This window comes from Carcharhinus amblyrhynchos, chromosome 6 (genome assembly GCF_965287045.1).
Source record: "Carcharhinus amblyrhynchos chromosome 6, sCarAmb.v2.hapA, whole genome shotgun sequence".
Taxonomy (NCBI): domain Eukaryota; kingdom Metazoa; phylum Chordata; class Chondrichthyes; order Carcharhiniformes; family Carcharhinidae; genus Carcharhinus; species Carcharhinus amblyrhynchos.
The window spans coordinates 11,599,983-11,615,277 of record NC_137329.1 but is presented as its reverse complement, the minus strand read 5'-3'; the positions used below and the strand labels follow the sequence as shown (position 1 = coordinate 11,615,277).

The 15,295-nt window shown below is 45.5% G+C and overlaps 1 protein-coding gene across 7 annotated transcripts in view; it reads left to right on the top strand.

The window, feature by feature from the left end:
• ano5a (anoctamin 5a) overlaps positions 1-15,295 on the top strand; it is a 163,032-nt gene that overhangs the window by 50,893 nt on the left and 96,844 nt on the right. For 6 of the 7 annotated variants that reach the window (XM_080189907.1, XM_080189903.1, XM_080189906.1 and 3 more), the window contains one exon: positions 898-971. In XM_080189907.1, the coding sequence (XP_080046033.1) occupies positions 898-971 (74 nt within the window). Of the gene's footprint in view, positions 1-897; positions 972-15,295 lie in introns of those variants that run through there. The other variant, XM_080189908.1, reaches the window with a different exon arrangement.

Here is a 15,295-nt window from a genome sequence, read left to right as displayed (position 1 = left end):
AATTAAAATCATGACACAACAGATTTTATTTTCTCCAAGAGCTTTTTCATCTACTCCATCAATTCCTTACTCAGACATTGCGGATTAAGGCCCTCGGGGGTTCTTTTGAACCCGACACTAAGATCAAAAAGGCCTTACTAAGTTTAGATTTCCCTGCTGGGAGTCAAGCTCTGCTCTCTTCCCTCTGCTCGTAAATTAGGATTTGTTTTTAATGGGAGCAGGAGTCCCTCCCACTCTTTTTAATGATCCGCAGAACCTTCCGGACTCCGACAGTGAGAGTCATGGAGTCAACATTTGGGCAGTGACTGGGGTACTGGATTAAGGTTGTTCTGACAATCTATAGCACATTGAACACTGGCCAGGGCACATCATAGTCAGCTGCAGAAGTGTTTTGAGTGGTGGTGATCACCCTTCCTATCTTAGCCTGCAACAGCTGAACTTTGCTCCAAATAGGTCATTCTCCAGATAGTTTGGCTCATGTAAATCTCCCCAGGCTACCCACTGATTGAATAATCAGGAATTCATGAATAGTTTTTTTGCACAGCTTATCCAGTTTGAATAGGGAAGGCTTCCACTCTTCCCACCCGATTTCAGCCCATCATCAAGGCTGGAGAGATAAAGATGTGTTCGATTAAGTGAAGCATGTTGCTTAAACTTGGGATCTAGCAATCGAGTGTCATGCCCACGTGCCGCTTTCCGCATCAATGTTCTTGTCCCACAGTGTTTGAAAGAGCCACGTCCAATATTTAGTTGTGAAATGTTGTTTTTGCCTGAACATCCTGAAATAAGACGCTGGGTGATGTTTTGAAAAGATCACTTGCTTCATAAAATGTTGCTGAGATTTCTAAGGATTGTTTGTGCCGGCAGAAGGAACTCATGTTGTCCATTATGTTGTAGGTGAAGACAATGAGCCTAATTACTACGACTCTTCCGTTGGGAACAGAGACTGTGAAATTCCCGGCAATCCAGAGGTAAATCCAGTTTTTCTTGACCAACTTGTATCTCTATGTATGTTAAAACTTTTGCGGAGCGGCAGTGCTGAAAGAATATTAATGGCTGAGATAAGTGCTCAAAGTGAAGGATGCATTAACCTAGCTTGGACAAAGGGTCATCTGGACTCGAAACGTCAGCTGTTTTCTCTCCTTACGGATGCTGCCAGACCTGCTGAGATTTTCCAGCAATTTCTCTTCTGGCTGCATTAACCTAATCTGATGAACAGCGGGCCAGAAGTATACAAATCCGAAATATCATAACTTGTCATTTTCTCTATACAGTTCCTGATTACTGTGTATTCTTAGAATTTTTTTGGTCCTTTTTGATTATTTACCTTTGTGTCCTTTTTTATCAAGTGTTGTGCTATAAAATGTTTTGGATGATATGACCAGTATGAAATGTTGGCAGGCTGTGGAAACGAGCTTCATAGATTACTCAGGACGACTGACAAGAATTAATGAAAAAAATGTTGTACCAGTATTATTGAAAATGTAGCTTTCCTGTGAAGGAGTGATGTTTTCCCCTTTAGATACTTCTATAGACATCTAATACTTGACTGTTCAGCTTTAGTTTTGTTTCTGTCACTGGAAGCCCTCGACTCTCCCTCAAGACTCACTCCCGGATAAGCATGGATGCGTAGGTTAGAGGGATTAGAGAGGTAAGTATGTGGGGTTATGGGGATAGGCCCTGGGTGGGATTGTTGTCAGTGCAGACTTGATGGGCTGAGTGGCCTCCTTCTACACTGGTGTAGGGTTCTACGATTCGATGAACCAGTGGCATTCTGCCAATCGACAACTCTGACAGAACTTCCCCCTCATTTTATGCCTCCTCACTCCTGGATTCAGACTCATAGAATCCCTACATTGCTGCAGAAGGCCATTTGGCCCATCGAGGCTGCACCGACCACATTTCCATCAAGGCCCTGACCCCATGCATTTACCAGGGTTGGATGTGAGATGAAAGAAAAGGGGACATGTCCTCTCTGTGTCCAACCCCAAAAACCCATAACCCCGTGCATGTACCCTAGCTAATCCCCCTGGCACTAAGGGATAATTTATCATGGCCAATCCATCTAAGCCACACGTCTTTGGACTGTGGGAGGAAACCGGAGCACCCGGACGAAACCCATGCAAACACAGGGAGAATGTGCAGGCTCTGCACAGACAGTGACCCAAGCCTGGAATCGAACTCGGGTTCCTGGCGCTGTGAGGCAGCAGTGCTAACCACTGTGCTACCCATCTCAGGGCAAACGGACTCTGAAATCGGATGCTAACGTGAAACAAGCAGCAGAAAGGTGGAAGTTAATCGTGAGAATTGAGTGAGAAATACCATCCAGATGCTTCCCCGGTACTGTCTAAGAACTCTATTTGGGATTTGTGCGATTTTTAAACTCTAACCTCCCTCACCTCATCCAGTGAGGATGGGCATTGAGTGTGTCCCGGTACAGACTTAGCTTGGAGCAACTGGCCCAGGAAGAGAGGGATCAAGATTATAAGCAAATTTTAAAAGATCCTGGAATTATTTTTGTTGTTTTATTTTAGCTTGTCATAAAATCACACGAGCTGCCAATTCCAATATTTTTAAAAGCAGTAAATGAAAGTGTTCAAAAACGCACACTTTTTTTAAACGTTTCCATGGTTTTTCTCTTGAGTTGCTCACTGCAGTGTCCTGACACCTCCAGGAATTAATCCTGGAGGATTGGCAAGGCTGCCAACGCTCCTAATGATCACACGTTGGTTAATGGTCACCCATTACAGTGCCTCTGTGGAAGCAGAGATTAGGGGATAAACCACATTTTTATTTTTGTGTTTCTTTTTTAAAATGAGTACTAGTTTCCTGGTCCTGATGGCAATATCAAGACTGCCAAACATTCTAAATTCCATTCCATTGCTATGAGTGCAGATAAAGCTGTGGTCAGACTATTTAAGGAAGAAAATTTGCTCTTGTTTTTAATACAAGTAAATTGTTACAGGGATCTGTTTCAGCTGCTTGTCAGCAGTGTTTAAAGGTTACACATGATGCCGGCGTTGGACAGTAAGAAGTCTCACAACACCAGGTTACAGATTAAAAAGGTTTGTTTGGAATCACAAGCTTTAGGAGCATTGCTCCTTCATCAGGCGAGCGGACAGGTAGATTCACAAACACGGCACATGTAGGCAGGGACAGGATTGCAAGACAATTACAGATTGGAATGCATTCCAACCATTCTTCACATTCCAATTTGTAATTATTTATAATTGTGTCTTTGCCTACATTTGCCGTGTTTGCGAACCTACCTCCGCTCATCTGATGAAGGAGCAGCGCTCCGAAAGCTTGTGATTCCAAATAAACTTGTTGAACTTTAAACCTGGTGTTGTGAGACTTCTTAGAAGTTATACAGCTGTGCTCCTTCTTTCACTAAATTGGAGGATGGGGTTTTGTTTGACTTGGCACATTGGAAGGATGTTCAGAGTTACAGGTTCCCCCTGTGTCTGCATGGGTTTCCTCTGGGTGCTGCAGTTTCCTCCTACGCTCCAAAGATGCTCACGTTATGTAGTTTGGCCATGCTAAATCGACCCTTCGCGCTGCGGGCGAGTGTTAGTAGGGCAAATGCATGGGGCTGCGGAGGTGAGGCCTGTGTGGTGCTGTTGTCTGTATAGGCTCAGTGGGCCAAATGGCCTCCTTCTGTGCTGTGGGGCTTCTGTGATTCTATGAAATGTTAACTGGTCCCTCGGTCATTTGAAAGCAATTTTTTGCACAATTTTCCACTTCATATTTGAGTGTAAGAATTTACTTTTGAATCCATCATTGGAGTTTAGTCGCTCTCGGGCTGATAAAAATCCCCCAGCAGTTTTGCTTCTGTGGTTATCACCTCATAGTCTTTTGCAGAACAGAATTTCGCACCCACAGTATTTTATCTCTGGACAGTTCAGGTAGTTTCTGGAGCTGGGGAGCCCAGGCAAATTCTGACAGCTGTCTGTATTTCCCAGGTACATGATGAGACCTCCAGCTGTATCTTCGCAACTTGTGTTGGGGATCAGCTAAAAGAAAATTGTTACATCAGCCAGAGTTCTCTGACTGTTCATGCCAGCGGGATTCTCTGGTCCCATTGTGGTGAATGGAGATTTGGCTGAGTTCCAAATTCTCTATCCTCGCTTGCAGTGGCAGTGGGGTGTGAATGGCCAGTGAATTCCGGCCATCGTTCCTGGAATAAACATAGAGACGTCGAAGATAGGAGCAATTGGAGGCCATTCAGTCCTTTGAGCCTACTCCACATTTCATTTACAATCATGCCTGATCACCCAACTCAATAGCCTAATCCTGCTTCCTCCCCATTGATCCCATTTGCCCTGAGTGCTATATCCAGCCGCCTCTTGAATACATCCAATGTTTCGGCATCAACTACTTCCTGTGGTAATGAATTCCACAGGCTCACCACTCTGTGGGTAGGGAAATGTCTCCTCATCTCCATCCTAAATGGCCTGCCCTGAATCCTGATTGTGACCCCTGGTTCCGGACTCTCCCACCATTGGGAACATCCTCCCTGCATCTACCCTGTTTCATCCTGTTAGAATTTTATAAGTCTGTATGAGATCCCCTTCCATAAATAACAACATCAGCATTGCATGAGTGTTAGGGTCGCCAACTCTGGCTGGATGTTCTCTTAAGAGGTTCAATTGCGTGACTTCTGACCTCCAACTGCGCCACAATCCCCTTCCCCCGTTGGTCACGTCCATTCATCCCACCCACTGATACACCAAGCTATTTCACGCTTTCGAAAAGCCCTTCGAGTGCGGAAGAGGATGACCAAGTGAATCCCATCTGCTGATATGGCAACAAGCTCACGTTGTGGAGCGGCCATTGTGCGTGAGAAGAGATTCATGACATCCATCCCCCAACGCACCACCTTCCTGTGTCCGTTGAAAAGCGAGCTGCCCTTTGACCTGATTGGATGATTCTTAACTGTCCTCTTTCTCACGACCAGCACTGTTTATTTTGAGAACAATGAAGTACATTTTTCTTTCCTTTAATGGCTTGATTGCTTTGCTCTCAGCAGCGCCTTGGGAGCTAGTCTTAAATACTTGGAAACTCCAGACACAGACGAGGCAATGCTGCTGAGAGTGTGTGTGCACACATTATAGTGTCGCTGTACAACGGATGGGAGCAAAATCAAACACAGGTCTGCGTATCTGAGTCATTCTCATAACTCAGAAGCAAATTTTGGAGAGGGGGTGAGTGCACAGAAAACAAGAAATCCTTTTAGTCAGGCAAAATCCGGTCTCATAAAGTGTTGCATTATATGCATTGGCTTCTAGCAGCCATGCTGTTGCGAGTTAATTGCTTGGGTTTTAAAAGGCCTGACTGCTGGGTTCTGTGAAAGGAGGAAGATTTTAATAGTGGAAAAGGAACAGCGTAGTTTAAACTCCAAAAAAGTGGCACATTTCCCAATGAGCTCCAGTAGAGCATGAATCAGATCGGAGGTTAGAATACCACTACCGTCTCTCGAGTGGTTTGTCACTTGTGAGTTCCTCTGCGTGAGAGAGAGGAGGTAATTTTTTTTTTAGAATCGGTGAATCCCTACAGCGCAGAAGAGGCAATTCAATCCATTGAATCTGCATCAACTCTCTGACAGAGTGACTTACACAGGCCCTCTCCCCTGCCCTATCCCTGTAACCTCATGGTTAATCCATTTAACATGCATATCCATGGACTCTGAGGGGCAATTTAGCACGGCCCAATCCACCTAACCTGCACAGCTTTGGAATGGAAGGAAACTCACATAAATAGGGGGAGGACAAGCAAATCCACACAGACAGTGACCGAGGCCAGAATTAAATCCGGGTCTCTGGCGCAGTGAGACAGCTGCGCTAACCACTGTGCCACCATGCAAAATGTTACTTAAGCGTGATAATGGAGAGAGGGCTACAACCTTTTATATTTAATAAGACCATAAGACATAGGAGCAGAATTAGGCCACTCAGCCCATCTAGTCTGATCTGCCATTCAATCGTGGTTGTTTTTCTTTCTCATCCCCATTCTCTTGCCTTTTCCCCATAACCCCTGATCCCCTTATTAATCAAGAACCTATCTGTCTTAAAGGCGGTCAATGACCTGGCATCCACAGCCCTCTGTGGTAAAGAGCTCTACTGATTCATCACTTTCTAGCTAAAGAAATTCCTTCTCATCTCCTGTTTTAAAGGATCTTCAACATTGTCCAGGCCTGGCAGTATCCTGTAAGTTTCAATAAGATCCCCCCTCTCCTTTTAAACTCCAATGAGTACAGAGTCCTCAACTGTTTCTCTAATGACTAGCTCTTCATTCCAAGGTTCATTCTTGTGAACTTTCTCTGGATCCTTTCCAAGGCCAGACATCCTTCCTGAGATTTCCAGTACGCTGACCAGTGTTTTCCACGAGTGAGGCAGATTGGACAATGGGAGAAGAGGCAATAATTTTTGTTCAGCATACTAGTTTTTTATGCTCTGATCCTTCTAATGCATTCTATTATTATTACTACTGAGGGAAAGTTATTTTCTCCCCATTTTCCACACTTTTTTTTTCTTGGCTACTCTAAATGGAGCAAAGAGAGCAAGGAGCCACCCTGCACCCTTTGTCAAGGCTACCCTGAACTGTCTATGTATAATGTGTACTTCCGGTAGATGTGCCTCCACGTCAGGGAGACTGGCCCCAACCCTCCCTCAAGTGTGTTTCTTTCATTTTCCACAGTGATTTGGCTGATGTTGGAAGGTTGCAGCTCCAAACCACATCCTGTTGCTCATCCTGTGCATAATACTGATGTAGAAACATAGAAAAATAGGAGCAGGAGGAGGCCATTCAGCCCAATGAGCCTGCTCCGCCCACCATTCATCACAATCATGGCTGCTCATCCAATCAATATCCTGATCCCCCTCTCCCCCCCCCCCCAACATCCTTTGATCCCCTTCGCACCAAGTGCTATATATAACTGCTTCTTGAGAAAAACATAAAGGGGAGAGTTTTACCTTCCTACCTACCTACCTACCACAGGAATCGTAGCAGGTGGGGGGTTGGGGAACCATGCAGAGGTCCATTGACCTCGGGCGGGATTTTCCGGTTTTGGGGCGAGTGCAGCCAGAAAATTCACAATGAAACAAGGAACACCTCCTTGCCAGAGTGTTGCACCATTCAAAGGTGTGTGTGTGTGTGTGTGTGTGTGTGTCCATTTCCATGAAGTGGGGGTCCTTGTTATCATTTCCATTTTTTGTTGGATCGGGGCCCCGATCTCTTGAAGGCCAAGGTTGCGGGCAGAGCGGCCTCAGTCAGATACTATCCCATCAGTATAATGCTATGGGGCCCACTTCCTACATTTTTTAACCGTGTTTCCAGTGAGGTGGCAGGAAAAATAGAGCTGGTAAGCAGCACACCAATTCCCCCTACCTGAGTTGTCACTTAGTTTAAAAAAAAGGCTCAGTCCTTCATTGGCTCCCATTCCACAAACAATCAAGTGGGCCGCTTTGTCCTGGTCAGTTTCTTGAGTGTTGCTGGAGCTGCAACCATTCAGGCAAGTAGGATAGTATTCCATCACACCCCTGATTTGTGCCTTGTTGATGGTGGACAGGCTTTAGGGAGTCAGGGGGTGAGTTACTCCCTACAGCATTCTTAACCTCTGATCTACTCTTGCAGCCACAGTATTTATGTAGCTAGTCCAATTGTATTTCTGGTCAGTGGTAATCCCAGGATTTTGATAGTGGGGAATTCAGTGATGGCAGCACCCTTGAACGTCAAGGAGCAATGGTTAGATTCTTGGAGCTCTCGTTGGAGATGATCATTGCCTGACACTTTTGTGTGGCGTGAATGTTACTTGCCTCTTGGCAGCCCAAGCCTGGATATTGTCCAGGTGTTGCTGCATTTGGGCACAGACTGTTTCCATACATGAGGAGTCGCGAATGGTGCTGAACATTATGCAATCAACAGTGAACGATCCCACTTCTGATCTTATACCAGAACGAAGATCATTTATGAAACAGCTGAAGATGGTTGGGCCTAGGACACAACCTTGACGGACTCCTGTAATGATGTCCTGGAACTGAGATGACTGACCTCCAATCATTGCCCTTTGTGCCAGGTACCATTACACCAGTGGAGAGTTTTCCCTCTGATTTCTACTGATTCCAGTTTTGCTGGAGCTTCTTGATGCCACACTCGGTCAAATGCTGCCTTGATGTAAAGGACTGTCACTGTCACCTCACCTCTGAAGTTCAGCTCTTTTGTCCGTTCTGGAACCAGGGTTGTAATGAGGTCAGGAGCTGAGTGACTCTCGTGGAACCCAAACTGAATGTCAATGAGGCTTTATGGCCTATATTCCTCCTTCCCCTTGTGTGTGGTACATGAATGTGTTCTTTCAGTAGTTCGATCTGAACTTGCTAGAGCAAGTCTAAGAATTGGTGAGTGCTGCAGTGAATGAGTAATCATGTCAGCCTCCTAAGGATCAGGACACATCACTGGAATACTATTTTTTATGTTTCATTTTTAAACCAACTCAGTTTTACAAACTTGAAATGGGGTTGAAGAGCCTCATAAGGATGAGGGGGGGATCTTATTGAAACTTACAGGATACTGTGAGGCCTGGATAGAGTGGATGAGGATGTTCCACTAGTAGGAAAAACTAGAACCAGAGGGCACAACCTCAGGGTAAAGGGGACGATCCTTTAAAACAGATGAGGAGGAATTTCTTCAGCCGGAGAGTATTGAAATCTGTGGAACTCTCTGCCGCAGAAGGCTGTGGAGACCAGGTCACTGAGTGTCTTTAAGACAGAGGTAGATGGGCCCTTGATTAATAAGGGGATCAGGGGTTATGGGGAAAATGCAGGAGAATGGGGATAAGAAAAATATCAGCCATGGCTGAATGTTGGAGCAGACTCGATGGGCCGAGTGGTCTAATTCTGTTCCTATGGCTTACGGTCTTACAAAACACTCTGTGAAAGCCAGAGTGTTAGTGTCCTTTTTTAAAAAAAGAACAGCAGTTCCTTCAGTTACACCGATTTCTTTGGCGGAGGCCCTGGCCAGGAGTTAGGAAGCTTTTTGAACTAATTTGCTGGAAGAAGCTGAAGAAACAGAAATGCCTCAGAGTGTGTCCTGTTTTCAGCGGAGGACGGGGATCAGATAACTGTGAAATGTGCAGATGTCAGCTGGGTGGCTGCCGCAGGCTATGTTTCCATGCGTGGCTGACACAGATTTTTGCAGCAATTCTAGGTTGGAATGTAGTGTTTGAAGGCAACACAGATGCAGCGCACAGCTTTTAACCAGTGTGCTAGGAGTTGTGCATTCCAGAGATGAGGAACCCTGATCATATTACCATCAGCAAATTCCAAGGGATAATATACTTCTTTCAGAGGGAAATGACAATGGCATTGTGCCTCGCCAGCAAAACTAATCTGCTTAAGAAAAGGAAAGGTAGGTGGATTGCCCTTCAGAAATCAATTACACCCCAACACCAAAGCAACGTGACTTGCCCATGACTTTCAAAACTAGACACTGAAGCCAGCGTTATTCTAATGATCATTTTAACCCATTATTAAATAACTCATAACAGCATTAAAAATGAAGCCAGTCTGAAAGCCTAGTGCTCAAAGTTTAGCTTGTTTGAAATTTAGCAACACCGTTCCAAAACCATTATTATATTAAATGTTATAATAGGTAGGGATATGATCCTGGAAAGCGACCCATTGAAGGTGATCTTCGTTGTTGCCAGGAAGGGATTGTGGAAAATCTGGTCTGGGGTGTTGTAATAATTAGCTATTCTGTTTTTTTTTAAAAATCCCCCCCTTGATTTTAAATTCTCATCTTGTTGCATGTTCTCCCCATGTCTGCATGGGTTTCCTCCAGGTGCCCCAGTTTCCCCTCTCGGTCCAAGAAGTGTGCTGGTTAGGTGCATTGGCTGTGCTAAATTCTCCCTCGATATACCTGAACAGGTGCCGGGATGTGGGGACAAGTGGATTTCCATTGTGGCATTAATGTAGGCCTACTTGACGCTAATAAATAAACTTTAACTCTAAATTCTTCCACGGCCTTGTTCCTCTTTATGACTTCCTCAAGCCCAACAACCGCAAGATGTCGGCATGCCTCCAATTCTGGCATCTTGCGTTCTCCTGAATTTCTTCTTCTCGCTGGTGACCTCAGTTCCTTGAGCCCAAAGCACTGCAGTTTCATCCCCAAAACCTCACCAACTCTATTCCATTTAAGGTTGTAAAGATTCGGCAGCTCAAAACTGGGCATCCATGAGGTATTGTGGGCCTCAACAGCAGCAGAATGGTATTCAGCCACAATCTATAGCGTCGTGGCCCAGCATAGCCCCCACTCTCCCCTGAGTACCAACGCTGTTCAATGGAGTACAGGAGGGCATGCCAGGACCAGCACCAAGTGTGCCTAAAAATCGGGTGTCAACCTGGGGAAGCTACAGCAGGGGACTACTTGCTTACTGAACAATGCAAGCGGTATGTGATAGACAGAGCTAAGGGATCCTACAACAAATGGATCAGATTTCAGCTCTGTGGTCCTGCCACATCCATAGAAATATAGAAACTCGAAATAGGAGTAGGCCATTCGGCCTTCGAACCTGCTCTGCCATTCATTTTGATCATTGCTGATCGAAATCAATATCCTGATCCCTCCCTTCCCTCATATCCCTTGATCCTTTTTATTCAGTGATGAGTAACAATGGGTAATTAAACAACTCAGTGAAGGGGGATTCACAAATATCCCCATCATCAATGATGGAAGAGCCTAGCACATCAGTGCAAAAGACAACGCTGAACCATTTTACAATAATCTTCAGCCAGAGGGGCCAAAAGGATGATTCATCTTGGCCTCCTGCTGAGGTCCTCAGCATCACAGATGTCAGTCTTCAACCAATTTGATTCACTTCATGTGATATCAAGATATGAAGGCACTGGGTACTACAGAGGCAATTAGCTCTGACAATATTCTGGCAATAGTTCTGAAGACTTGTCCTCCAAAACTTGCTTCATCTGTAGCCAAGCTGTTCCAGTACAGCTGCAACACAGGCACCACTCTAGCAATGCGGGAAATTTTCCAGGTATGTTCTGTACAGAAAAAGCAGGACAAATCCAACCTGGCCACTTACTGCCCCAGCAGTCTGCACTCAATCATCAGCAAAGGAAGAGAAAATATCGTCAACAGTGTTATCAAATGATTCTTAATCAGCAAATAACCTGCACACTGACACTCAGTTTAGGTTCTGCCATGACCACTTGGTTCCTGAACTCACAGCCCAAATGTGTCAAAAGCATTGGACTCGAGGTGAAATTGGCATCAAGGCAGCATTTGACCGAGTGTAGCATCAAGGAGCCCGAGCAAAATTGGAGTAAATGGGATTCAAGGGGAAAACTCCCTACTTTTTGGAGTCATACCTGGCACAAAGGAAGATGGTTGTGAAAGATCAATCCTCTCGTTGACAAGACATTGCTGCATACATTCCTCAGGGTAATGTCTGAGATCCAACCATCAGCTGTTCAGTTAATGAACTTCCTTCCATCTTAAGGTCACAAGTGGGGGATATTTGCTGATTGCATTATGTTCAGCATCATTCACAACTCCTGAGATACCTTAGCAGCCCATGTCCACATGCAGCAAGACATGCACAATATTTAGCCTTGACTGATTTGTGATTAGTAACATTTGCAACAGGCAAGTGTCGTTCATGACCATATCCAATAAGAGAATCTAATCATCTCCCCTCAACACTCTCAAAGGTATTACCATCGCTGAATCCTCCACTATCAACGTGCTGGGGGTTACCAATGACCAGAAACCGAATTGGACTAGCCATATAAATACTGTAGCTGAAAGATTAGGTCAGAGGCTGAGTAACTCACCACCTAACTCCCCAAACCCTGTCCACCCATCAAAAATGCACAAGTCCTTGAATGTGATGGAATTCTGTCCATTTGTCTGAATGTGTGCAGCTCTAATAGCACTCAAGAAGCTTGACAGCATCCAGGACAAAGCAGTTTGTTTGACTGGTGCCCAGTTCACTATCTTAAAACATTTGCTGTCTCCACCAGTGACACACAGTAGCAGCAGTGTGTATCATCCACAAGATGCATCACAGCAATTCATCAAGGTTCCTCCAACAGCACCTCCCAAACCCAGAAGGACAAGGGTAGCAGCTGAATGGGAAAACCACTTCCTGGAGGTTCGCCTCCAAGTCGCATGCCATCCTAACTTGCAACTATATTGCCATTCCTTCACTGGGGAAGTCCTGGAACTCACTCCCTAACAGCACTGCAGGTGTATCTACTCAACATGGACTGCAGCATTCAAGAAGCTGGCTCACCACCTAAGCGCAATTAGGGATGGGTAATAAATGTGAACCAATCCCATGATGTAAGAACACATGTAAAGATAATAGCTCCTTCAAACCTACCTCTTTGATCAAGTTTATGGTCACCTGTTCTCAGCACTTTGTGGCTTGAGTGTCAACCATTGGCAGCTAATATTTCTGCAAAGCACTTTGGGACAGTGTTACTATGTTAAAGGGCAGCATGGTGGCACAGCAGTTAGCACTGCTGCCTCACAGTGCCAGGGACCCGGCTTAGATTCCCGGCTTGGGTCATTGTCTGTGTGGTTTGCATATTCTCCCCGTGTCTGTGTGAGTCTCCTCCAGGTGCTCGGTTTCCTCCCACGGTCCAAAGATGTGCAATTTTAAGCGGATTGGCCATGCTAAATTGCCCCTTAGTGTCATGGGGACTAGCAACGGTAAACGCACAGAGTTATGGGGATAGGGACTGGGTAGGATTGTGGTCGGTGCAGCCTCGATGGGCCAAATGGCCTCCTCTGCAGGATTCTATGATATAAATGCAAGTTGGCTTTTAGTAAGTAGCCCTTCTTGCAGAATTTTGGGACTCATTCATCCCTGAAGTCTGCTGGTGAATGGAGCCTGACTGGTTGCCAACGTGTTATGACCCATCAGTGACTTTGATGATAGCTGTTAGTCATTTGCTGCATTAAAATGACAGTAGGAAATTGCAGACTTTTATCTGCATTCGTGAAGAATATCCATGGGATCCACTTTTGGAATTGGAGAAACCATTGGTTCAGAGAGGAACAAGAAAGCAACCTCTGATTATCTCTGATAACTGAAATAGAATTAAAGATGTTACAGTAAATAGTGGACACCACTGTGGCCAGAACAGTGGCTGGAGCTTTTCTTGTTTAATTTCATTTTCCAGCCCTTACTCTCAGTTGCTTATCCAACTCGAGTTATGTTGGAATGTCAACAGCCACTTGTCACAATGTTTTCCTTGTTCTACTAACCCTTTGTGTTGAGTACTAACTTCTCCCTTTGTGTTCTTCTGTTTGACCCATGTTGTTGCCGACTTGAAAGCAAGTTGTTGACTTTTATTTATTAGTGTCACGAGTAGGTTTACAGTAACACTGCAGTGAAGTTACTGCTGACCAGTATGGGACTGAATTAATCCAGGGGTGCTTTTTATAACTTAACCTACCCAACAAGAGATCATGCCCATGAAATCATCCGCCCATGAAATCATCCAAACATTTAGTGCCTTGCCCCATTCAATTTTAACAATATCCAGAGGTAGCCTCTGTAAACATCACTGCCAACATGTCCATTTGAATGATTCTGATGTGGGGACACCAGTGTTGTTCCTCAGAACTCTATGTGCATCGATCCAGCAGCATGTTTTAAAGTTTAAAGCTCAAAGCTCATTTATTAGTGTCACAAGTAGGCTTACATTAACACTGCAATGAAGGTATTGTGAAAATCCCATAGTCCAGCCGGCTGTTTGGGTACACCTGAGGGAGAATTTAGCCTGGCCAATGCATCTAACCAGCACGCCTTTTAGATTGTGGGAGGAAACTGGAGCATCCAGAGGAAACCCATGCAGATATGTGGGTTCTGCTGCTGGACTTGTGTATATAATGGACATGTAATTTGTCTACAATGCATAGACATGACAGTAAATTAGGTTATATTTAGATAGAGCAGAGCCGGTGGATGTGGTCTTTCTGGATTTTCAGAAGGCGTTTGATAAGGTACCTCACAAGAGGTTACTGCAGAAGGTCAGAGGACATGGAGTTGGGGGTAGGGTGTTAGCGTGGATAGAGGATTGGTTGTCAAATAGGAGGCAGAGAGTGGGGGTCAATGGGTGCTATTCGGATTGGCGGTTGGTGACTAGTGGGGTGCCCCAGGGGTCGGTGCTGGGGCCTCAGCTATTTACCATTTATATAGATGATCTGGAGGAGGGAACCGAGTGTAGGGTGTCGAAATTTGCTGATGACACCAAGATTGGGGGAAAGGCAAATTGTGCGGAGGGTGTGGAGAGTCTGCAGAAGGATCTAGATAGGCTGGGTGAATGGGCCAGGAAATGGCAAATGGAATTTAATGTTGGCAAGTGTGAGGTGGTCCACTTTGGTAGGAAGAATGGTAGGAAGGACTATTACTTACGTGGCGAAAAACTGCAGCAGGCGACGGTGCAGAGGGACCTCGGGGTCCTTGTGCATGAGTCGCAAAAACCCAGCCTGCAGGTGCAGCAGGTGGTCAGGAAGGCGAATGGGATGCTGGCCTTCATAGCGAGGGGGATTGAATATAAAAGTAGGGAGGTCTTGCTGCAGCTGTATAGGGCATTGGTGAGGCCGCAGCTGGAGTACTGTGTGCAGTTTTGGGCGCCGCACCTGCGCAAGGATATTTTGGCCTTGGAGGGAGTGCAGAGGAGGTTTACTAGGCTGATACCGGAGTTGAGGGGGTTGAGCTATGAGGAGAGGCTGAATAAACTAGGCTTGTACTCGTTAGAGTTTAGAAGAATGAGGGGAGATCTCATTGAGACGTATAAGATGATGAATGGGATGGATAGGATAGAGGTGGAAAGACTCTTCCCGCTCAAAAAAGACAGTAGGACTAGGGGGCACAGCCTCAAGATAAAGGGGGGGCAGTTCAGAACGGAGTTGAGGAGGAACTTCTTCACTCAAAGGGTGGTGAATCTCTGGAATTCTCTGCCCGTTGAAGTGGTGGAGGCTGCCTCGCTAAATATTTTTAAGAAGCGGGTTGATGGGTTTTTGATAAGAGAGGGGATTAAGGGTTATGGGGAGAGGGCGGGAAAGTGGAACTGAGCCACGACAGATCAGCCATGATCTTATTGAATGGCGGGGCAGGCTCGAAGGGCCAGATGGCCTACTCCTGCTCCTATTTCTTATGTTCTTATTTATTAGTTTGGGTGGCACAGTGGTCAGCACTGCTGTCTCACAGCGCCAGGGACAAGGGTTCGATTCCCGGCTTGCGTCGCTGTCTGTGTGGAGTCTGCACATT